Source organism: Octodon degus, unplaced genomic scaffold, assembly GCF_000260255.1.
Source record: "Octodon degus isolate 3935 unplaced genomic scaffold, OctDeg1.0 scaffold00018, whole genome shotgun sequence".
Taxonomy (NCBI): Eukaryota; Metazoa; Chordata; class Mammalia; order Rodentia; family Octodontidae; genus Octodon; species Octodon degus.
In genome coordinates, this window is record NW_004524594.1 from 14,138,109 (window position 1) to 14,162,543 (window position 24,435).

Genomic DNA, 24,435 nt, shown 5'->3' on the forward strand with positions numbered 1-24,435 from the left:
CCATGGCTTCTTCCTCCAAGGATGCCTGCAATGGTAGTCCGAGGTCTAAAAGACTCTAGACAACACACATGTGGCACAAGGCCGTGGCACAGGATGGTCAGAGGATGTGCACAAACAGGAAGCCAGTTGGATTTTTTTGTTGTTGTTTTTGTATTTTAGGGAAGGGTTTACAGGGTGTTCAGGGTCTCACTACTAGATCGGACTCATGGTGATCTGCCTGTTTACAGCCTCCCAAGAGCTGGGATTATAGATGTGCGCCACCACACCCAGTCTCAACTGCCATCTCAGCGCACCCTGGGGATGGGGCCAGCATGGCAGGCCCAGGGATAGAACCCCTTTCCCCTGCAAGCAGGCGCATTAATCCACTGAGCTATTTGGCTGGCCCAAAGAAAAGCCAGTTTGGACAGCTGTCCATTAAGCACAGAGAAGCAAACCCAGAATTCAGATTCTGCCCAGGCAAAGTAAGTCTTTAATGACTGCTAAGTTGCTTGGCCATTTTTTCCCTAAGAGTTCTGTGAGTCGATCACATTATCCCCATTTTATAGATGAAGAAACAGAGGCTTACATGCCTGCAGACCTTGCCCAAGCAGAGAGCAATTGGATCATAGTTTGAACACAAGCTTGTTGGGTTCCTAATTTTTTTTTTTCAGAACCGGGCATTGAACTCAGTCCCTTGTGCTTGCCAGGCAAGCGCTTATTCTATTGAGCTATCTCCCCAGCCCCTAGGTTCCTAAATTTGTGTTCTTTCTTTTTTAAGATTTTTAAAATTTTTATTTATTTATTTATTTATTTATTTATTTATTTATTTATTTGTTACAGGGTCTCACTACATAGTTCAGACTCATAGTGATCTTCCTGTCTCAGCTTCCTCAATGCTAGGATTATAGGAGTGTGCCACTACCCCCTGCAGGGCATGCAGTACTGGGGATTGAACCTGGGTCCTTGCACTTGCCAGGCAGGCACTTAGACCACTGAGCTATCTCTTCAGCCCTGAATTTGTGTTCTTGATACCCTGTGTCTACAACCATGTAACTGAACAGCCTTTTGTTTTTCTTCTCCCTGGGCCAGAGTAAGGTACTTATTTTTCACCACCTCTCCTTCCCCTTCTCACTTCAAAGTCTGTCTGCAGGATTCTTTCCCCCTCCTCTTCTGTGCAGAACAGAAGGTGGCCTGGACCCCACCCCCACCCCCAGAGCACAGAGGGCTGGAGCATAGGCAGGGGCTCTTTTGGAGATGCCCTTGGGGACCATGGAGCCTCACCTCTTTCTCCTCGGACGCAGCCTGTGACTCCTACTGGACCTCGGTCCACCCCGAGTACTGGACAAAGCGCCACGTCTGGGAGTGGCTGCAGTTCTGCTGCGATCAGTACAAGCTGGACGCCAACTGCATCTCCTTCTGCCACTTCAACGTCAGCGGCCTACAGCTGTGCAGCATGACCCAGGAGGAGTTCATCGAGGCAGCGGGCCTCTCTGGGGAGTACCTGTACTTCATCCTGCAGAACATCCGCACGCAAGGTCAGTGGCAGAGGCTGGGCTGGGGGAGGGAGGAGCCTGGGACCGCAAGCCCTGAGAGGTCCTTCTGATCCATGGCCCTTACTCAACCAAACTTCTTTCAATGGCACTCCCCTTAGCCGAAACCTGTTAGCAAGGGGAAGCTCTAGTGTGCTGGGGCAGAGATTTTACACAAGGAGAGTAAGTTACATGAAAACACAGGGAGCACTTCAAATAAATACCAAAAAAAAAAAACCCCAAAGCCCTAAGACCAGGGAGATAGCTCAGTAGAATAAGCACCTGCCTGGCAAGTACAAGGTCCTGAGTTCAATCCCTGGCACAAAAATAAAAACTTAACACTATAGAACTATAGTAGAGGCTCCATACAAAGAACAACAAAATAATGAAAGATATTCACAAATACTTTTTGGAGAATGAAAAGGAAAAACTTTATGCTTCCTTCTTCCATTAAGCAGAAGGAGAAGAAGTAAATAGGTTATTTCCTTTCCTGTGTCCAGAAGAGACTGGATAATTAGTATTTTCTATCACATGCCTAATGGTGAAGGATCAGAGGGCAGGTGGAGAGGTGGCCCAGGGGCTTCAGTGTCCCTCTGAGTGAGGTCACAGACAAGGGAACTGGTGACTTAAGCGCTTAAGTAACTTTCCCAAGGTTGCACCACACCCATATGGGAGTACGAAGTAAGAGCTTGATGTTTGGGAGGACCCCCTTTGCAGTCTCCAGCACCCTGCACGAGGCTTTCCCCCTCTCATTCCCAGTGGAGGTCCTATGCTCCTCCACAGGCTTTCAAAACAATGTCGTAAAATATTCATAGCACATGAGTTAAAGATATAAATGCTGCAAAGGGCAGCTGTTTCCATCATCACTTCTGCAAATAAGAGGTAGGAATGTTTTAAACTAAAGGAAAGGCAGTGTCCATCTCAGCTCTCTCTTGAGAAAGATCTGTCTAAAAGTTGGTACCTGCTTTCAGAAAGGCTGCTGGAGAAGACACAAAAGATAGAAAGTTCACACCCAGTGGAAAGAGCCAAGCAATCAATAGCTCTTGCTTAACAGGCAGGCCGTATCGAGGATTCTTGTTTGGACAGAAAACCCACAGAGGATTTTCCAGCTGTTTTTTTTGTTTTGTTTTCTCTTATTGCTTCTTATCACAAGTACCTGAGGGCAAGAAGGCTACCTATGGTGGCTGTGGACACTACTTGGCCTGGGAAGGAGTAAGCAACAGTGGCCTTTGCTTAGAGTATTTCCCACCCCCCAGAAGGGGACCAAACAACGTGTCATAGCAGCTCTAGAAGGAGAAGCTCAGGGCTCTATTCGAGCCCTCTCAAGGGAAGACTGTGGCAGAAGCAGCCCAGGGCCACAGCGAGGGACACAGCCCTTCCTAGAAGACTGCAGCTTGGCACTGCCAGCTTGGCCCAATGTCAAGTCCACAAGCTGGTCTCAGTCACTCCTGTGTTGGGGGCTGGGCACCTGTTTTCCCTGGCAACTGTCATATCAGAAAATACCTGTCCCTGGTCCCATTAGCTCAGGGACTCTGAAAAATGAACAACCTAAAAATTGATTGTTCTAATAGACCACACTTGGCTCTTCTTGTTCTTGGGATTCCCTAAAGTCGCTGGTGCCACCTCCAGTGGTGGCACCTGGGGTACTCTCTAGGCAAGGAGACCTTCTTGTAGAGCTGCACAATCATCTGTTCCCAACCTGTGCCATTCTGAAATTCTTCCTTTAATGCTCCCCAGGCAGATCTCTGTAGGTGTGTACCGTGACCAAAGTTCCCCCTCTCCCAACTTGCCCAGAACACATTTTCATCTGGAATAATTATTAGTAGTGTTGCCTTTCATTCTCAAAAGTGTCTCCATTTGGACAATAAGTTACACTATAAATAATCATTTAGTTTACACCTTGCATGACTCCAAGCATTCAGGCTCTATCAGTATAGGACGAGAAGCAAGGGAGGTTTCCAGCGTTGGAGCTAGAGGACCTTCTGGCTCTGGAGGCCGTACGGTGGGACATAAGGGCCCGGGTCGTTGGCAGGAGATGGTGAAGGCAGAGGGCGGCCCCCACAGCCCAAAAGAGGGACGAGTCCCTTGTATGTCCCACATCCTGTTCTGGTCAGCTTTTTGGATAGAGTCCACCGAGGTGTCCTGCCAACAGGGCCAGGGAGAACCTGGCAGCAGGAAGAAGCCGTGGCAAATGTGCCCCACTCCCTTCTCCTCTCTATATATCAATTAGTTCTCATGTTGAACACAAAGTTAGGAAGCAGGTGACCTTTGGCCGAACCCACTACTTGAAAACATGGTTTGAAACTGCTAATGCAGGCCTCGCTCACCCCATTCTACGGAGTAAGGAACCGAGGTCACTGTCTTCCCAAGGCTCAGTAAACTTGGCATTCGTCTAGGGTTCCATGCTTCTTGCAGCCTCTTATGCCCATTATCCTCCTTCACCAGCACATAACAGGTGAAGGAGTAATCTCAAGAGATTAGAATCCCAGGTGAGAGATCACAGGCTCTAAACTGAGAGGGAGCCGAAGGGCATTTTGCCTCATGTTGCCACTGAGGACAATCAGTGAGCCCAGGGATCAAGCAACTGGCAAAGGTCACACAGCAATCAGTGGCCCAGCCCAACAGAGAGCCCAGCCCTTCCGGCTCCCAGCCATCTCTCACTCCCCAGTGCTCACTGGAAGATCCACAGAGGCTACAGGGTACTTGGCTCCAGCTGCTCTTTCCAAGTGACCTTTAAAAACAAAGAGACTGTCAACTCCAGAGGGTGGCTTCAGCGTAGCTCTACAGAGACCAGTCTCCAAGTTTCCTTCTAAAATAAAACCACTGCTCATAGGAAGCAGTTGCCCTTCTCCACCCACACCCCCTTTCCTGGCCTGGCCATTACGCATGGTATGGTTAGCGTCTTTCTTTCTCTTTCCCAGGTTACTCCTTTTTCAATGACACTGAAGAGACCAAGGCCTCCATCAGAGACTGTAAGTATTCAAGCTCGAGCTGCAGCAGCCTACGCCAGGGCTGCAGTTGGGCACACAGGCTTAGTCCTGCTTTTACCACTACGTTGGAAGGTTCATGAATGAAAACAAACAAGGAGGTGGAGAAGAGGGTAGCGAGGAGTTTATGTGGGTGCGGAAAGAGTGTGCATGTGGCTCTGTGGGACCACATCTTGGGCCATGAGGTACCTATCCTCCCAAGACTCCATTTCTCTGTCCACAGAATAGTGGGAGCCTGCTGGGCTGTGGCGAGCTCAAGAAGTAATGACAGAGAGTGGCTGGTAGACGACAAGATGTTGGGGGCTCCAAGAACCGGTAGCTGTTAGCCCTAATACTAATTAATACTAATTAATTTCTCAGTAGGCCAAGTGTGTAATTATAAGACAAGGCAGGATCCTAAATGGCCTTGTTGGTCCTCTGTTCCACAGGAAGATTAGCTCTTCCTATTTCACTTTGCAGATGGTGGTTTAGGAAAGAGAATTTGAGGCTTCCAATTTTTTTTAAAGATGAGGATTATTAGCACCGTTAGCCAATAAGTGCAACCCACAGGCCCTCACCCAGCTGCCAAGACAGGATGGGGTCCTGGGCAGCCCTCTTCCCTCCACAGACTTCACTCTCAGCTCATGCATCTGTAAAGAAAGGCTAGAACATACAATTTCCAAAGTCCCTGAGAAGAGCCAGCCAGTGGGTCAGACACAGGGAGGCCGTTCCTGGTGATTTGTTTCTTCTCTCCCTGAAACCCAAAGCAATCAAGTAATGGTTCCAGTTTTGTGAGTCCTGATAAACAAAAATTGTGGAGCTTTGTTTTGGGAGATTTGGCCAAAAATGGCCAAATGGAACAGCATGGAAAAAAGGACAGGAGAGGTAGGACAGAAAGACAAACACAGAAGCTTTGATCCATGCATAAATCTTGGTCCTTGAAAATGAACCCAACAAGGCCAGAGGGTAAATTAAGTTGTCCAATATGGCTATCACTAGGCACATGTGACCACTTAAGCTGATTAAAATTAAATATTAAAATGAAGCCCCTCAGGAGGACTGACCACATTTTAAAGGCTAGGTGGCCACAGGTGGCTAGTGGCTGCCATATGGGATGACTCAGCTGCCCACCACAGGAATCTCTAGACCTCTGCAATGGTGTTGGCAGAGGACCCATGAAACCAGCAAACAGAAAAGCGGGACGGAGGCGGGTGTGCTGCTGAAGAGCTGTGAGCGTGGACGTGGTCAGAGCCCTCTACCTCTTAGGACCTCTCGGGCTGCTGTGTGTGGGAGGGGGAGTCAGCCAGAGGGCTTCTGTCCAGGATGGTGAGATAGTGACCCAGGCCAGTGATGGGAAAGAGATGGAAAGAAGGGTCAAGACAGGATGGGGTCCTGGGCAGCCCTCCTCCCTCCACAGACTTCACTCTCAGCTCATGCATCTGTAAAGAAAGGCTAGAACATACAATTTCCAAAGTCCCTGAGAAGGGACAAGTGGGAAGTGGTGGGACAAGAGCTCCAGGTCAGAGTCTCTGAAAAACACACAGCTGACAACAAACCTTCCATCAATGGCTGCTGCTTTCGGCTCTGCCCTGTGAGGCACAACTTGTAGAATAAACTCATGGGTAATGTGTCTGTTGAGCCTGCCTGGACACCAGCCTCACAGCCTCCACCATATTGCACCCTCAGCTGCCATGGCCAAGACACCATGGTCTGCCACAGTGCCCCTGAGGAGCCCCGTGTGTGGCTCACCCACAGTCCTGGTGATCTTGCTATCTGCAAATAGAAATCCTTCCTGTCTAGTTGGATGGCTCAAGGATAGGCATGCAGGCGATACTTTGGTACTTTGTATAGTGATCCTGTTCTAGAAAAGCCAGGACATAGGGCCACAAAACCTCTGGCCCAGGTGGTGTTACAGGGTCTTAGATATCCCTGATTCCAAAATGAGAGACTTCCTTTCAACACTGTCAGGCCAACCAGAGACTCAGCCCTGACTGACCAAGGAGAAGAAGGTAGCGTCTGGGACAGTGGAAAGATCCCTGCCCTTGTTATATTTTTTATAGTACAGTACAGGAGATTGCACCCAGAGCCTCATGCATGTCAGGTATTTGTTCTGCACTGAGCTATGTCTTCAGGCCTTTTTGTTTTATTTTGAGACATCCTTGCCAAATTGCTAGGTCTAGGTGACACTAGACCCAGCCGCATCCCCTTGCTGCCTCAGCCTCCCAAAGAGCGGGGCTTGTAGGCATGTCTCACCATACCTGGCTTCATTCCTGTTTATTAAGCACTTACCATGTGCCAGACAGAGAGCTGTAGTAAGCATCCTGTGTGCTTGAGCCCACCCAATCCTCCCCCTCGCCCCATCGGGTCCCATATTTGTCTCCATTTGCACCTGTAGAAACAGGGCTATGGTGACTTGTAAGCAGATTTAGAGCTGGGGATTCCAGAGTGTCTTCCCAATGCCTCTGCTCTTATACATTGAGCCATGTGTCCATACACACACGTGCACACATGCTGCAAGGCCCTTCAGCTCACTCTGCTTCCGGTAGGGACCTAAGGTCCAGGGACTCCTCTACAGCTGGGCCCAGTTTAACAATGATTCCAAACATACTTTCCAACCTAGTGCCCACTGAAGGTGCCAAGGCCCAGCAAACCTTCAGACCTGGCCAGAGAGAAGCAACCCAGCCCTTCCCCACTGCGTCTTCTCACAGCCCTGTTCCACAGCCCCTCTGCCACAGAAACACTGAGCAGGGTGCACCCCACCCCAGGACAAAGGCTGCAGCTCAGGGTTGGCTGCTGCACCTCATGACCCTGAGGCTCAGAGCAGCCCCACTCCATCCTGGTACTGGGTGTGGCCACTGTCCCTGGGCCATGAGAGCCACGGATGCAATGGGTTTGACTTGGAAACCCTGCCCTCAGACCCTTACCCCAACTTCTAGAGGACACTGGACTATAATTTCCATCTCCAAGTAAGAATAGAGGCTTTGGTCACAGTTAAGTTTCCAGTCTCAAAGCCAATGAAACCCTCCTACATGTGCTAGACAGCAAAAGGCCAGGCCAGGCTTGTATTCACCCCATGCCAGGCACAGCCCAGTTGCAGGGACATGTTCAAAATAAAGACTGAGACAGGAAGAGCCAAGCCAGGGTCACCACTGGTGTCTGTGGAGGAATTCACTGAGATCAAGGAGCTGCTGAAGCAGTACAAGTTGATGTTGTCAAGCGTTTGATTGGGAGCCCCCCACAACATTAGCCTGGCAGTACTCATTTGAGCCCCTCTGCCCATACTCTGTCCCCACCACCACTGCCACCAGCAGCTAAGCAAGACCTTGAATCTAGTCGCCCCTCGAGTATTTCCAAAGTCACCATGGAAACAGAATAGGATGATCGAAGTCAAAACCCACCCCCAAGGCTCCTACCACCTCTGGTCGGACCTCACACTGACATGCAGCTATGTTTATCCCACCAGAAAAATGTCCCTCAGCTGAAACACACCCAAATCATAAAAACTAGAGATTTTTTCCCTTCCTCTTCTTGCCACTTTAGCATTTTAGAGAAATCTTGCTAGCTATTCACAATCGGTAAATCAGCTTTGCTTATCCGGTCGACTCCTTTTGTTTTCTCTCTTCTGGAAATATTAAGCCAAAATAACAGGGAGGTCTGGCAATAGAAATTGACACAAGTCACGAGGTGGCTGAGATCGTGAGTGGCAGTGTGTACCAAATCCTAGCTAACAAGTATTCATTCAGCACCTGTTGGAGCACTTACTATGAAAACACGAGAAAGCAGAAACCGTGAGCATCGGGTTTGGAATGGGAATTCTCGGGTCCTGGCTTTAACACCTGGATAAATTTTTTAAATTCTCTGGGCTTCTGATTCCTGGATGAAATAAAATCTTGATAGCATCACACAGAGTGATTGCAAGAGTGGAGGTGACACATGTGCAGCATTTACCTAGCTCTGGCATTTAGTAAGTGCTCTGTAAATCTCAGCTGTTAATAGAAGAAATGGTGACAAGGTGGATTTTTACTTTACTTGGAGAGTCTTTACTTTCACTTTTGTCCCTGCCAGTCTGTGCTCCATACAGTAGCCAGAGGGATCGTCTTCAAATGTGGATCTTTGCTCTACCTCTTGGTATAAAATCCCAAGGCTTCACGCAGCCCCTAAGAGTGGAACTGAGGCTTTGATACCAGGACACACAGGTGCTGGAGGGATCTACCTGAGAGGCCGAGTTCAGGGAGGGCTACCTGTGCAGAAGAGCTCTTGTGAAAAGAGCTCAAGGAGAGCTCATGTGTAGAAATGGTGGTTGAAAAGCCTGTACAAAGGTCCTGGGGCAGGAGAAAGCCACAGCCCACTGGGGCCATCCTACTCATGAGAAGGACAAAAGTCAGGGAGCAGAAAGGATAAGGTTGGAGAGCCGGGTGAGCTCCAGTTACTGAAAGCCTACTAACATGGCCACTTTATCTTGGGACTTCTGCAGGATGTTCAGCAGGGAATGACATGACACAGTGGCACTGAGACAAGTCACCCTGGCAACAGCACGGAGCATGAGCTGCTAACCCTTCCCTTGGCGTTAAATTGATTCCTTCATTTGTTGTGGTGTACATGCCACACACCACAGCCAGTGGCTGTTTGGTGGCACTTACAGGCACCCACTCTGTGCCCAGCCTTGGGCTAGGTGCTGGGGACACATCCACAAGCACAAAGCCCTGCCCTCCAGCAGGCACTGGCAAGCAGTGGGCTGCACAAACACAGGCATCAGAGCATGCTCAAAGGTGATTAAGGAAGTAAGGGAAGTGGATACGGACTGCAGCCGCTGAGGAGGCGCGTGTGTGACAGCTTGGGTCGTCAGCAAATGCCCCACAGGAAGGGGATTTTGAGCCAGGTGTGAGATGAGGGTCTGAACTCAGATGTCCAGGGAAAGTGCTGCTGGATGAAGGGACGAGCAAGTGCGAAGGCCCTGAGGTGGGACGCTCTTAAGAAGCCAGAGACCAGGGCGTCCGGAGCAAACTGGGTGACAGAAGGGAAGAGGCAGAGACTCAGCGTGGGCACACCAGGGCAGATCCTGCTCTCACATTTAAAAACCTCCTATGCTATTTGGGGACCGTGCTATGTCAGGGTGTCACACCAGAGTTATATAGAACTTAACACTGACTTAATGATTTGCTTTCTATCCCTTAGAAGCTTCTTGTCTTTCCTTTTGCCTGTGTCCTTTCCAATCTGCTCACCACACAGTAGCCTGAGAGATCTTCATGTTGTGATAGAAAGCCCCCAGGCTTCCCCGGGACCTCTGGGGATACGCCTGCATGGCCAGTGCCCATAGCCACTCCGGCCCCAGGTGGGTGGCTCCCCTTCCTCCCGGGCACTCCTTCCACGGTGCACCGCACACACTGCTCCTCCTGCCCGGGCCCCTTTCTCCCCTCCATCTTTACCCCTCAGCACACCACGCCTCCTCCATGCAGTTCAGTCTCCTTCATAGAGTCTCAAGCAGTGGGCAACCTGCCTGTTTTCTTCATGTTTTTCCTTCGGTTCCAGTGAGCAGGGACCACGCCTGCTGCACTCACTCTTATACCCCAGCATCACACTGACAGGTCCCACAGCAGAGCACCACCTTTCTCCAAAGGCACAGAATGCCCAGCCTCTCTGTCCCATCCACCCGCTAATGACCCCCAAAGTGACCGGCACAGGGTCCTCTACCACAAAGGCAGGCAAGGTGCACTTGCTCATTCATGTGCAATTTGGGGTGCGTGGGGCCTCTGTGACGCTTTCCACTGTTACGACTATTTCAGATGCTGATTCCAACTGCTTGAAAGCAAGTGGCATCAAAAGTCAAGATTGTCAGAGTCACAGTCGGACGAGTAAGTGCAGTGACCAGCCTTCACCCTACTACTTCAGATCCTTCCCAAGGCAAGGACCCTTGGGAACTAAACGTGTATGGCCAGTGATTCCCAAGGAGGGTAGCAGAGAAATCACAACCGCTTCTGGACATGGTGTCCAACAGGTTTATCTGTTTTCACTTGGACATGACCTTTTAAGAACTAAAGTGAAAAAGTAAAGAAATAATCTAAGCATTTTGTATTTCTCAACACGGGTTTTATTCTTCCTGGTCATTGATGGGTCTTTCTCACTGAAGTACTCAGAGGAGAATAGCAAAGAAAACACCAGGCGTTGGCAGTTCTATGAGCTTTTCCCCACCTTTGGATCTACCCAGTGTGAAGTCAAGCTACCTTTTCACCAATCTATGTAAGGAAAATAAGCACTACATACTAGGCATGGTTATAACTGCCTGATAGGTATTAAATCATTAACTCCTCCATCCTGTCCTGTAATGTGGAGTTCTCTTATTAGCCCATTTCACAGCAAAGGTAACTAGAGAGATTACAGTCCCAGAACAGGGAAGAAGCAAATTGAGGACCCAACCGCAGGCAGTCGTCTCCAGCCCAGCCTTAGCCACATTCCAATGGAACAAGGGCAGGACAGGTGTGGCTGAGGGGTCTCAGTACAGGCGCAGTGCCTTTTGGGAAGCAAAAGATCACCTGACTGTTGTTTCCTGCACTGCATATAAAGTCCCCACTGAGCAGAGAGCACCTGTGAGCCACAGTGCTGGCAGCCAGGATCAGTGTGGTGTCTCTGGACGTGTCTTGCTGTTGCCATTAGAAGACACAGATCTGACTGGCAGGAAAGTTCCCAGGAGAAGCTCTCAGGCACCCAATAAGAAATAGTTCCACAAAGGCATTATTTTTAAAATTTAAGTAGCTAACTTTGTTTCCCTGCTCAAAAGGCCTCCAGAGCTCTCATCTATGGGAATTTGTTCGAGACTTGCTCCTATCTCCCGAAGAAAACTGTGGCATTCTGGAATGGGAAGACAGGGAACAAGGTATTTTTCGGGTGGTTAAATCAGAAGCCCTGGCAAAGATGTGGGGACAAAGGAAGAAAAATGACAGGATGACCTACGAGAAGCTGAGCAGAGCTCTGAGGTAAGTTAGCAGCCTAACGTACCGAGAGTCTTCAAAGGCGAGTTATATAAAACGGGCAGCCGCAGAACGCTACACTGTGTGCAGCTTTTTATTTGATAATGGAAAGATCTTGAGACAGAACTAGGGTTCTTAGTTACAGGCAGGATTATGGCTTGGAAACTAATACTCCCATACTTTCCATGCCTGGCACTATTCCCCAGAAATCAATCTGAAGCCAGGCCATCACACACACACACACACACACACACACACACTCAGAACCAATTATGGTGACGTTCAGCCCTCAACATGTCTGGCAAAGGTTTTAAGTGTAAGTTGATAAGAAGGTGTGAAAATACCAGAGGCTCCAGAGACCAGCCTCCTTACCTGACAGGAATGAGGGAGTGGTTAGCTTCGGTTGTTTTCCTGGGATACAAACCTTCCCCAAACTTTTCTTCTGTTTGCTTTCACAGATATTACTATAAAACAGGAATTCTGGAGCGGGTTGACCGACGGTTAGTGTATAAATTTGGGAAAAATGCACACGGCTGGCAAGAAGACAAGCTATGATCAGTTCCAAGTACCACTTGCCTTTTCTGGATTACTGTCTCTGAAAACAATCAAACTGCCACAGACATTTGAAGCTTTTTTTTTTTTTTTTTTTTTTTTTTTTTGACCTTCAAATATGCTGATAAAATTTCTCTACATCTCAGCTTACCTTTGGACTTAATTGTTGTCTACTTGGGGTGACAGCTACAGCCCTTCCAAAAGCTCCCTCTCCCCCAGGAGACGAAGGGATGGTCTTTTGTGATACACTAATCTAATATTATTTCCCTAATCCAAAATGGCAGAGCCACAATGACATTGGTGTTGCTCACAGAAAAGTCCTAATGCTGTCCCTAGAGACACTCCCAATGCTCCTATCCAGGCTTCCAACACTGTCTGGTGGTTAACTACGGCAACTCGGAGAGGAAAAAAGAGATCAACTCATGATTGGTGTGTAGCTTATAGTAGGACAGAGTGAGATATAAGACATGTATGCTTCAGATTTTAAATCATGAAAGTAACATTCCATAGAAAACTTTCTTAATATGAAAATGTTCAATCCAGACATAATTGGATTCTGCATAGGTTAATAGTAGGTTTCTTAATCACTTCTTTTTGACCCCTCAGCAAAATTCCCATGGCCACCCTTGTGGGGTTACACACTTAAAATTAACCACATTATTAACTGACACTAAGATTATTTGCCCTCTTCACTGATGGGTGTTTTTAACGTACAAATGTAAAATTTCTCTGCATCTCAGCTTACATTTGGACTCAGCTGTTGTCGATAGCATAAGACACGCACAGTCAGTCAACAGGCCTACGCAATAATTCTCAAACCACTGCTGTTTCTGTGATTCCAACCATCCGCAGGATGAACTCACAATTCACTGCTTCTGTCTGAGGCCGACATTAAACCTTTATAGAACTGGAAAGGTCCGACAACCTGTGAATTTCTTTTGTCTTCTTCCCCCATGAGTACTCAAGCTCTAAAACACATTTCCTTGACATAATAGAACAAAAGTGAATTTACTCCATTGAGTGGTCATAGGTTAAACTGACATTTCCTCACCATTCACTGGTATGTAAGGCGTGACCTATACCTAGGTGGCCTGGCCCTGGGCCTCGGACTTTACCAGAGCTGACCACCAAGTGCTGAGACACTGAACCACAATACAAGCTGCAGACATTGTTTAAAAAAAAATGTGAATTACTGTAAAACAATCCATTTTTGGACTCATGTTTTCCAGGTGGATTGAGTTTGTAAACAATGTGAATAAAATATTTAACATACTTAACTGTCTCTGTATTTCTCAGTTCAGGATAGGCTTGGGAGAGCAAGGACCATCTAGAAAACAGCTTGATGGCCTTAAAAAAAAAAAAAAAAAAGGAATTGGAAGCCAGGTATGGGAAGATAAAGCAGGAAGATTGCAAGTCCCCAGCCTGGGCAACCTAGCAACTGTGACCATTCACTGTGACCTGTGTGGCATACCTTTGTGTGTGTCAGGGTGGTCACAGAGGTGTGACACTGTGTACAATACACGGCCCCTTGCCCTTTCCTCTGTGACATTCTTTCCTGCTCTGTTTATATAGCTGTCATGAACCCAGCAGCTTCTAATTAAGTTTAACCTAGGGGCCAGGAAGATGGCTTAGTAGAATAAGCGCTTCCCTGGCAAGCGCAAGTGCCTGAGTTCAATCCCCGGTTCTGCCAAAAAAAAAAAAAAAAAGAAGAAGTTTAACCTAAAAGCGCATTCTTGGGTTAGCTGGAGCCCAGGGGAGTAGCTCAGTGGGACAGTACTTGCCACGCGTGCTCTAGGCTCTGGGTTTAATCCCCAGCACCGCAAAACCCATAAAATAGGGCCCACCAGATAGCTCAGTAGACTAACGCACCTGCTTAGGCAGAGCGCAGTGGCTGGGGTTCGGCCTGGCCTGCCACTCATTCCCCTCCCCTTCTGGGCCCAGCTGACCCTTCACTGCCCAGTTCTTTCCCCGAGCACTCCGACTTCACCACCTGCCAGTGATGTCCAACTTCCCAAAATGTCTCTTTTTTTCAACCTGACCGGGAGTTTTGATCCAGCCCCTTAAACATGGTGCTTCTCTGCTCAGATGGCCACGGAAGGGGTAGACATTCCAAACCTAAAAACATTCTGGATTGTATGAAAGACCAAAACCAGAATCAAAACACAGAGCAGCTGACAACCTCAGGTCCAGGAAGTAGTAGGAACTGGCCCAGTGCTCCCAAGAGTACAGCATCAGCCTAGCCCCCCAGAAATGAATGTCACCAAAACAGAAACTATTTGTCTTAGTCATGCATTTCCTGTTGCTGAGACAAGAGGCTGGACACCTGCGGCCTAAAGGAGGCCAGGTTTATTCTGGTTTGTGTTTTTAGTGCCCGGGTGGCTGGATCCATGGCAGGAAGGGCTTGGTGGAAGGGGCTCAGTGGAGGAAGACTGCTCACATCATAAAGGTCAGGAAGCAAAGAGACGAAGGCAGAGCCAGGGAGGGAGATGCAGCCACCCAGGTCCCACCCCAGGGACCTGCCAGGACAGCAAGTCAGCTGCAGCACCAGTGTCACCCGGCCACCTTCCGAAGACCCCGCCCATGAGGACGCGGGGCTCTTGGAGCTCATCTAGACAAAAATCACACCAGTAGGCTTTCATGCTGAGAAGATGGGTGCAGAAGAGACGGAAGACACAATGTGAGAGAGGACAGCACAGTAACAGCGGGGCATACGCAAAGGCTGCCCTGGATCAGATAAAATAAGAACAGAGGAAAATGGGAAACAAGGTACAAGAGAGTGACCAGCTGGGAGCAAGCGGTCAGGTCATGGGATTGAAGGTCCCCAGAGCACTGAAGAACTAACGGAGGGAAAGACTATGGAAGATTATCATTCAGATATAGAAGCAGACCAAAAAAATACCATGAAGGCACGATTAAAAAAAAATTATAGTAAAGAACATTGTCATTAATCCCCCTCAAACTATCCCCACCCCAAACAACCCCCACTCCAAGCATGCTCATCCCATAGTTCCTACTTTCTGAAGCAGTTCTGGAAGTCCTCGTTCCTGAGTGGCTTGCCAGGGGCCACCTAATGGGAAGAGAGGCTTGGTCGTGGTGTGTTCCCATGCTCTTCATTTCTGGGATCTGGCACTGTGTGATTCCCGGCTCTTCCTCAAAGATAAGAGGACCCCGAAAGGTAAAGACTTTGAATCAGCTTAGGACATCAGAGCAGGCACCATGAACGGCACTCACAAAAGGGGACTTTCGAACTGCTGCAGAAAGTGGCAAGAACAATGGCATAAGTGTGTTCAACGCAAAGGGGGAATTAACAGCAATGTGTCTCTTACTATAATCATGTTCTTCAAATGTAAACATTCACTACATGTTTCAGTCACACACACACACACACACACACACAGATACACACAAGCATTCATACAAGTGGGATTGCATTCTTCCACTTCTCCACTCACTGTGAGCCCCCAGAGAACAAGAGACATGTGACATGGAGCTGTCCCAGCCAAGCCACCCAGCTGCCCCAGCCTAGATCAGCCTCATCAACCCCAGGCAACTTCAGCGCAAGAGCGATACATGACTACTGCTTTACACCACTGGGTTACGAAGAAGTCTGCTATTGAGCAAAAGCTGACCAAGATACGGCACGAGGAGGGCTGAACCGCAAAGACGAGGCCAGAGTCAAATAAGGTGAATGATCCTCAACCGTTGGGCAAGGAGAACGAGCACTGGCCTCACTGGCCGATGAAGGAAGGAATGCCGGAGGAGTGATCTGCCCAAGTCCCCACCGGTAGGAAACACAGGCCTTGGTCTTGAGTCCAAGGCTGGGTCTACGTCGCTGTAACACACCACCTCTCATTTCACCCTCCTGGTAAATTTCAATCAGAAACTCTTAGGACATGGCTCTTTGTCACCTGAAAGGAAATTAATTAGACAGGAAGGAAAGTCTACGCAAGGGACATTAAACTCATTAGTGCTCAACTTTGAAAATCACAGGGCTGGAGAGATGGCTCAGTGGCCTAAAGCACCTACTTGAAACAAGCTTAGCAAAGCACAGGGACCGCGGTTTGATCCCCCAGCACCACATGCTAGCCAGCCCTGCCCCCTGGTGGGCTGAGCTGGCCACACACACACAATAAATAAATGTAATAAATAAAAAAATAATTAAAAAAATAGTTTAAAAAAAATTAAAAAAAAAAAAAAAATCACAGTGCCCGGTCTCCAGAGCAGCACAGAGGAGCCTCTCAATTGTCAGTTATTTCCTCCTGGAGAGTATATTAGATTCACGTCGTTTGAACTACCAATTTATTTTTAGAGTACAAAATAGAATAAAGAAGAAACTGATTTCAAAAAATCTGTCTTTATGGGCATTAGCAGGGTCAAATAATCACCCTCTCCTTTTCTTGTTCTTTTTTTTTTTTTTTTTGGCAGAACCGGGGATTGAACTCAGGCCCTTGCGCTTGCCAGGGAAGCACTTATTCCACTGAGCCATCTCCCCGGCCCACTCTCTTTTTCAAATTACATTAGTTCTTACAATTCTATCTACAGCTGCACTACCCTCAAGAGACAAGTACAGGAAAGCTGACATGTTGGCGGCATTTACCTTTGCGTACCGCTAGACTTACTGTCTGCGTCTACAGACAGTACAGTTTCAAAGCTGCTTGAGAAACTGAGGCAGAAGAGGTTGAAAAGAGAGTGAAGAAGGGGAGCAGAAAGAGCCTTTGCACTCATCTGCTGGTGAACAAGTGGTGTTCTGAAGCCCGCATCTCAGAAAATTCGAGAAAATCAATACAAACCGGCTTTTAAGATGAAAAGAATGAAATTTTTCAAGAGCACCAAGCTTTTTTTGGACAATGAGAATCCATACTTAAAATCTTACTTGATTTGTAAGCCTGATAAGCAAATATGAGTTTAAAAACATAACAAAATAAAAATAATAACTAGCATTTCTGAGTTCTTATTTTAAAAATCCATCAATATCCATTTATTGGCAAGAGATCTAAGTGATTTTCAAAGTCAGGACGTTGGCTATGTCCCCAGCCACCCAGAAGTTTGTTCCCAGACTATTGATTTAAACAAGCGATGCCGTTCCCTTACCACCTTAGTTTTCATCTTTAAAGGTAAGCATCTGAAGAAAGATGACGTCCAAATTACCTAGTGGCAGTTTTCAAATGACGTATAGAGTCAAAAGAAATCAAATACCATTTTTTATATTCTTATATACAGATTATTTTATTGTAAAAATGTAAGCAATTACAAGTCAACCTGCTATAAAATCAATGCAATATTAGCATAAATGTAATTTCAAGTGAAAAAAAGCAAATCTGATCAATTACCAACAGGAATTAAGTGTTAAAAGTTATTTCCTGGAGACGCTGATGCATTAAGTGTGTTTTTACTAGAAGGATCTTAGAAAAATATAATTCTCTGGGTGGAACATCTTTGTCTTTTCTTATTGTATAATTATAGCCATTTTTCTATAGAGTAGGTCATGAGGTCATATGTAAACATACTAATTTCAGCAAGACTTTTTTTTACTTCCCAAACAAATTATGTTTCGGACTAGAATCTTCTAGTCATTTCATTTCATTTGATACTGAGCTGTATCCCCAGATCTAGTCATGTTACATGAAGAATCCAACAACTGTCAAATGCAAACACATGTTTCTGTTTAGTGACTGCTAGCCCTAGCCTTTATTTTCCCAAGGGGAAACAGCATTGGAAGCCATTGTTACATGATCTGCTATTGATGCCTGAATCATCATTTCAAAGACATTAGCTTGCACTTGCGCATGCGGCTTGGGAGGAGCTTCCGCCCAGCCATGAGCAGGGAGCGCGATTCTCAGAGCCACCTCCCAGCCGAGGAGCCTCACAGGTGAGCCTTCTCCTTCGCAGCCAAGTGAGATCCATCCTGCACAAAGGTGTGGATCGCATTCTGTGTGAAAAGAGCAAGACGAGCAGTTTAGTAAACTCCTCAGAGACAGCGGACATGTGGCTCTTGTCTTCACTTTCGCTGACGCCCAAATGGAAATAATAATTCGGAGTTTACCCACTTGGAAGTGTTTCACCCTGTTTGGAGCACAGGGGAATGGGGAATGGGGTATGTGATGTGTGTGTGTGTGTGTGTGTATGTGTGCGTGTGTGTGTACTAAGGCCTCACAATGAATGGGATCATTCTATACTGAAGCCTGTGTGAATAAAAGTAAACTGCAAAGAAAGGAAGAACATGTGTTCTTTAGAGCTCAAGTGAGTTTCTGGATAACTGCTTCAGAAATCTGTTGCTTTTAAGACAGAATAATGCTAAGTGGAGATCACGCTGTATCTCATCTAATCCAGCGCCCGCACCCTACGCCTCACCTTAGGCTTCTCAGCATTGTATTTGTCCAAAAGAGTCTGGATGCGGGTCCCATAGTCAGGGTGGACGTCTGAGAAGTTCTTGACCTAGAAGCAAATGAAGATGAACGTAGGCGTCCCCTGACCCCCAAGCAGCCACTCCCTGGCACCTCTGCCTGATTATTCAACCAGGGAGGGAGGAAGTCTCTGCAGGACTCTGGGCCACATGCTGTGAACAGCGCAGACCCTGGAGGAGGGCTGGAGGGTCCAGGTAGATCTTCTATGAGCTGACCCTGCCATCTTGGGCAGGGGCACTTGGGGGGTTATCTGGGCCTCGGTGTCCTTGGCTAAATGAGCAAGACAATGACAGCCAAGTGGTACCACAGAACATTCTCGGTCTCTGTCCCACGTTCCCCGCACAGAGCTCCCGAATCTCTTCTGATCTACAGTCTTCTGGGTGGTACTCGGAGGACTCCGGGAGTCCTGGATGGAAGCGGTAATGGGAGACCAAGCATGCCATCAGAGGAACCTCTCACCACCAACCACGCACGGCCAGTGCCTTGATCTCGTGCATATGCCATGAAACCTCCATTCAGAACAGGGATGGGGGAACTGCGGGGTCAGCAAACACGCCAAGGTCCTGGAAGGGCAGCAACCCCGGAGAGGACGGAGCCCCACGCCTCGCCACACGGCTTGCTGCGTGCACTTACACACCTATGCCGTTTGGCTGGTCTCTCTCCAGTTGTGGCCTTTATGTCTAACAAATGGCAAAAGTGCTCTGCTGAATTCTGAGTCATTCTACAAACCATGAAACCTGAGGAAGGCTCGTGGGGACCCCTGGGTTTGGAGTGAGAATCTGCCAAAGCACAAATACCAGGGTACCTCATCTGACATCTAGGGTGGGGGCGCCTGGAAAGGCTGACCTTTCCCACTGGGATTTCCTCTCAGAATGGAACTGGCTTGTAAGATACCCGATGACTGTCAGAATTAGAGCACCACTTCTTAGGGGGCAGGGCCATCGCCAACTTCACAAAACACCTTGAGCAAAACACAGAGGAGCAGCACTCACTATGCATGAGGAGCTGAGCTCAGACCACATAACTGACGAGCGAGAGTGTCAGGCGCCAGGCCGCCTGCTGTGTGCATGTAGCGCAGCCGTGGCTTCTGCCATGGAGTTCCTGACCACAGAGTCCCTGACCACGGGCTGAGGCCAGCAGAGAGAGCACGGAGAGAGCACCGGCTCACCCTGTCTTAGAGAAGACTGCCCAGGCTGTGAGCCCAGGCCTGACCCTGACCCACCATCGGACCCACCCTCATAGGTAGAAGGAGCTAAAACCCACCCTGCCTGTGGCACAGAGCAACCACTGCAGTCTCCGCTGATTCCTGAGCCCGGGCCCACAGCCACCCGAACACAAGGCACAGCAGCGTTCCTGGCTTTACATCTTGCGCAGGTTCTCAGGACACTAAGAGGCAGAGGACTTCACATGGCTCAGGGGCAGCCATCAGAAATACGCCAGCCCCTTGGCTCCAAAGCCCGGCCTGCACTTAGCGTGGGGCAGCTCTCTCTACAGAAAACAGGAAGGTAATGTCTAGTCTGCCTCTTAAGGAGGGCCCGGATGTCATCACATTAAGACCTCCAGGCAGATAGCAAACTGCAAAAAAAAAAAAAATAATAAGCCATGTTGCTTATCATTTAAGCTTAAGCAAAACTGTGGCTGGAACCACTCTGGTAACAGACATTTTACTAGCTGCTTCAGAACTCGGCTGCAATTAGGAGAGAACAGCCCCTGCACATGTCCTACGACATAAAGCACTTACAGAAAATAAGGAAAGGTCTCCTGGGGAGTATTACTGTTTGTAACGTTAACAGAAAGAATGCTTTCTTGGTAGGGTTCTTCCACGGGGCTGCAATAGCTCCTGCGGCCAGCAGGTGGCACCCTCCGGCCGGCGACGACGGACTCACCGTCTTCCTCTGGATGAAGGGCTGCGCGTCCTTGAGGTGGCCCGCGATGTTCTCGCACAGGCGTCGGCGCTCCTCCTCGTTCAGCACTTGGGTGTAGAACGCCCGCACCTGGAGGTGACACAGGACAGGCGGTTCACGGGGGGCCACACCCCACCAGGATGCCGCGTTTCAAATGCCAGCGAACATTTTTAAGCTTAAGGAGAGTTTAAAATTAAGACTGAAGTGCCTCCGAGTTTGGTTCTTCGCTTTTTTGTTTCGTTGTAAGCAAAACAGGAGGAATTCACTTGCGGATAATAGACCAAAACTGCTTGTTAGTAGCGTCCTCTGCAGTCACCCTTATAAAACTTTTGCAAATGCAGCGCACAACCATTAAAAACCCCAATGCAATCCTAATACCGCTGAGTCCAGGACGTGCAAGGTGCCTTTGAACGCAAACTTACCGTAACTGCCTGTGTTTAATTTACCCAAAACCAAAGAAGTAAATAAAAAAACAATTCACCCGTATACATTTATGATCAGAAGTCAAAATGTGGAGGACAAGACAGACATTAATAGTGGCGTCCTGCTTGAATGATTGGGTTTGTCCCTAGAATAAATACCAAGACATTAAAATGATAATAGGAGTTTAACATGAGGTGTGTGGGCTCTAGCAGTCTCAGCTGATTTTGAAGATGAATCATTTTGAGACTGTAGCTTTTGTAACATTTCATTCATTCATTCACTCGACAAATATTCATTGTGCCAGATTCTACTTTATGCAACATTCTATGAATGTTTACAAAGTTCAATAATACTCAGTTATCCATGGTAACAAATCCATAAATATTGAGATATATGTCATTTTTCTACAGTATCGGTGTCAGGGTACTATTACTTTTTTACACTTAAGCAAAATTTAAATTCAACACCAAACTTAAAGAATAAATAAATAAAACTTTCAATATTAACAGTCTAATCCAAGCACTATACCTTGAGGGTATCCTCACACCTACTTTCAATTCATAAATCCTCTCTTAAGCTTTAGCTAACACTTTGTATAAACATCCACTGAGTCCCTATATCTGTTCAATTTTTCTCTCAAAGATTTTGTTTTTATGTTTCTAGAAATTTCTACTTGGTTCTTTTTCAAATCCACATTTTCCCTTCATGACCTCTTGCTGTCTTAATAGGTGACATTTATGCTTGTACCTCCTTAAGCTTGCTTATTTCAAAGCCACTTTCAGATTGTCGTGTGTGTGTGTGTGTGTGTGTGTGTCTCCCATCTCCTGAAAGGAAAATCACAAGCCACTCAGGGAGGCCAACACAACAAGACAATTTCTGAGGACTGACTGCTTTCTGCAGAGCCCACAGGCTTCCAAACTGCACCCTCAGCCGGTGAACAGCTTCTCCACTGGGCGCTCTTTCCTGCCCTCGCCATCATGCCCGGAGACCAGCTCTAGCTCTCTGCAACACACGAACCCTGAAGCTTCAACTCCTAGCTCCTGGGAGGCACAGAACATCACAAGGGGGCAGGGCAGGTCTGGATACCTCCTTGCGATGCATACCTTCAGTGTTCACTTAGTACTGTAACTCTATTTCCAGGACTTGAAAATAATGGAGTTTTTAGCTTACCCGCATTTTTAAAAAATTAATCTAAGGGCTAGCCAAATAGCTCAGTGGATTGAAGCACCTGCAAGCAGGCGCAGGGGCCAGGGGTTCTATCCCCAGGCCTGAGTGCTGCCCTGCCCAGGGGGGAAACTGAGACCGTAATTGAGACTGGGCATGGTGGCGCACACCTGTAATCCCAGCTTTTGGAAGGCTGTAATCCCAGCTCTCAGGAGGCTGCAGATCACTACGAATCCGATCTAGTAGTGAGACCCTGAACACCCTGTAGACCCTTCCCTAAAATACAAAAAAAATGAAATAAAATAAAAATTAATCTAGCATATCTATGGGTTAGTAGAAAACAAAAGTCATCTATGTCGCCCCAATCTACCCCACACTCAAAGGGACTTGTAACTGCTCCTCCAGGGGTGCACTGCAGCTAGCCTATGATGACAGCACACCGTCACATTTTCAGGGACTGTATGAGCGAGCTGCTACAGATGGCCTTTATCAAAAGCAAAGTATACCTACTTGCAATTAAATGTCAGTACAAATAAGCAGCAAGTACTCAGAACACATCCTGCCTAATTAATACAATGTAACCTATGCTTCTGAAGCTTTCCTACATCTGTTGTAGCTCTCTGGTAACAATGCCACGTGACAATGACACTAAGTATCACCTCCCACTGCCCTGATGTCATGTTGGTAGCTTAAAGTCTGTCCCAGGGACTAGCTTCCCCATGAAAGTTGGCAAAGGCCAAAGGGAGCCAGCTGTTCAGTATCTGTCAACACACAGCTGACACCACGTAAAATTCTCGATCTTCCCTGGATTTGGCTAACTTATGGTCTTAACAATATTTTTAAAGTACCAACACACACACACACACACACACACACACACACACACACACACACACAAAGACAAAGAGCATAACTATTTCTGCATGTGGCCTAAGACTACTGTACACTGTGATTGGACGCAACAAGTAACCGTCACCACCCAATTGTGGCTTTGGCACTCATGACTGTTCAGGTGAAAGGCAGGCTGGGACTTCGAAGAAGGCCCAGCAGAGGGCGCCAGAGTGACCCAAACTGGACATTCTTGGGCCTAGATGACCTCCCTCCTCTGTCTTCATGTAGCTCAGTATTTCTGCAGGAAGGCACGGAGCTCCACCCTCGTGACAGCTCTTCCACTGGCCTAACCAAATAAGGATTCTTAGGTGCTTCCACAGCTCCACGCTTTAACCACAGACCCTTATGGCGGGACCATCTTCTTTATTAGAAAAGTGACGCTTTCACTAGTCAGTACAAAGGAAGAGGACTTCTTTATACTCTTTAATAACATCTTCAACAGAAGCATCACGTGCCTGGGTGAAGGCATCTATCCAAGCATTCAGTTCAATGATGTTCTCAGAGAATACAACTGCAAAGGCCACCACCCAGATCGAGGTGAAACAACAGCCCCACCTCGGAGACCCCTCGCCATGCCCCTCCCCCGCGGTATCCCCTTCCTCTTCTTCAAAGGCAAACAGTTGGACTCCTAGAAACACTAACTGTATTTTGGCTTTTTAACATTTACATAAATAAGATCATGCAGTCTATATTTTTCTGTCTGACTTTTTGCTCCAGGTCAAGTTTGTACACTTTGTGGTAACAACGCATGGATTTCTATTGGCACAGATGGTGAGAATATAATACTGTTGATCCATTTTTCTTATTAATGAGTGGGTAGCCTACACTGTCTTGCAAACGTTTCTGGTAGCCATATCCGCAGCATTCTTTTGGGCATCAACTTAAGAGAGGACCTGTGAGGTCAATGACATGCACACGCTCCACTTTAATAGATACTGCCACTTTCCTAGAGGAGCTGAGCCAGTCTATATTCACGCGCAAATTGGAGGCTTTCCCTGCACCCCATGTGGGACAGCCAACCCTTCTGCAAAGAGGCATTCTAGAATGTGTGCAGTGTTTCTTTTTGGTTCTATTTTTTACGTCTCGGATGACTAATCTGTCTATGTTTTTTACTCCCTTGGGTTTCTGTCTATCCCTTTTGGTGAAGTGGCTGTTTACCAAAGCAAGGGTTTTCCTTTTCTTTTCTTTTCTTTTTTTTTTTTTTTTTTTTCTCGTTGTCTACGGGTTTATTTTTTTTAAAAGAAACGCTCCCTGGTGCCGCCAGAAAAAAAGTAAATAAAAACCAAGGGTTTTCCTACTGCATTGCCTATCTTTTGTGTATTACTCTTAGGAGGGCCTCATGTATCCTATATGTTTATTACTTGTTAGATGATTCACAAGGATTTTCCACCCCATGATTTTCCTTTTCAATCTCTAAACAGTCTCACAAAGAAGAAAAGTTCTTTTATCTCTCTTTAGGAGCTCTATCTTCTAATTCACTAATCTCTTCAGCTGTGTTAATAATCTTTTAAATCCACTCACTAAATTCTTAATTTTAATTGTTGCATTATTTTTCATGATAAGAATATATTTACCGAGGGGCTGGTGAGATGGCTCAGTGGTCTAAAGCACCTACTTAGAACAAGCTTAGCAAAGCACAGGGACCGCGGTTCAATCCC

General features: G+C 47.3%; 2 protein-coding genes across 4 annotated transcripts in view; one reads left to right on the forward strand and one right to left on the reverse strand.

Moving 5' to 3' along the window:
• The window catches only part of Elf5 (E74 like ETS transcription factor 5), a 29,431-nt gene extending 16,174 nt beyond the window's left edge, over positions 1 to 13,257 (forward strand). For all 3 annotated transcript variants that reach the window (XM_004627054.2, XM_023710751.1, XM_023710752.1), the window contains exons 3-7: positions 1,281 to 1,514; positions 4,430 to 4,480; positions 10,258 to 10,326; positions 11,250 to 11,445; positions 11,898 to 13,257. In XM_004627054.2, coding sequence (XP_004627111.1) covers positions 1,281 to 1,514; positions 4,430 to 4,480; positions 10,258 to 10,326; positions 11,250 to 11,445; positions 11,898 to 11,994 — 647 coding nt within the window. In that variant the 3' untranslated portion in view covers positions 11,995 to 13,257. The remainder of the gene's footprint in view (positions 1 to 1,280; positions 1,515 to 4,429; positions 4,481 to 10,257; positions 10,327 to 11,249; positions 11,446 to 11,897) is intronic.
• Positions 13,258 to 17,521: 4,264 nt separating this feature from the next.
• Positions 17,522 to 24,435, reverse strand: part of Cat (catalase) — a 37,398-nt gene continuing 30,484 nt past the window's right edge. Inside the window, exons 11-13 of the mRNA XM_004627056.2 lie at positions 20,282 to 20,389; positions 18,343 to 18,426; positions 17,522 to 17,920 (exon numbers count right to left, since the gene is read on the reverse strand). Coding sequence (XP_004627113.1) covers positions 17,855 to 17,920; positions 18,343 to 18,426; positions 20,282 to 20,389 — 258 coding nt within the window. The 3' untranslated portion in view covers positions 17,522 to 17,854. The remainder of the gene's footprint in view (positions 17,921 to 18,342; positions 18,427 to 20,281; positions 20,390 to 24,435) is intronic.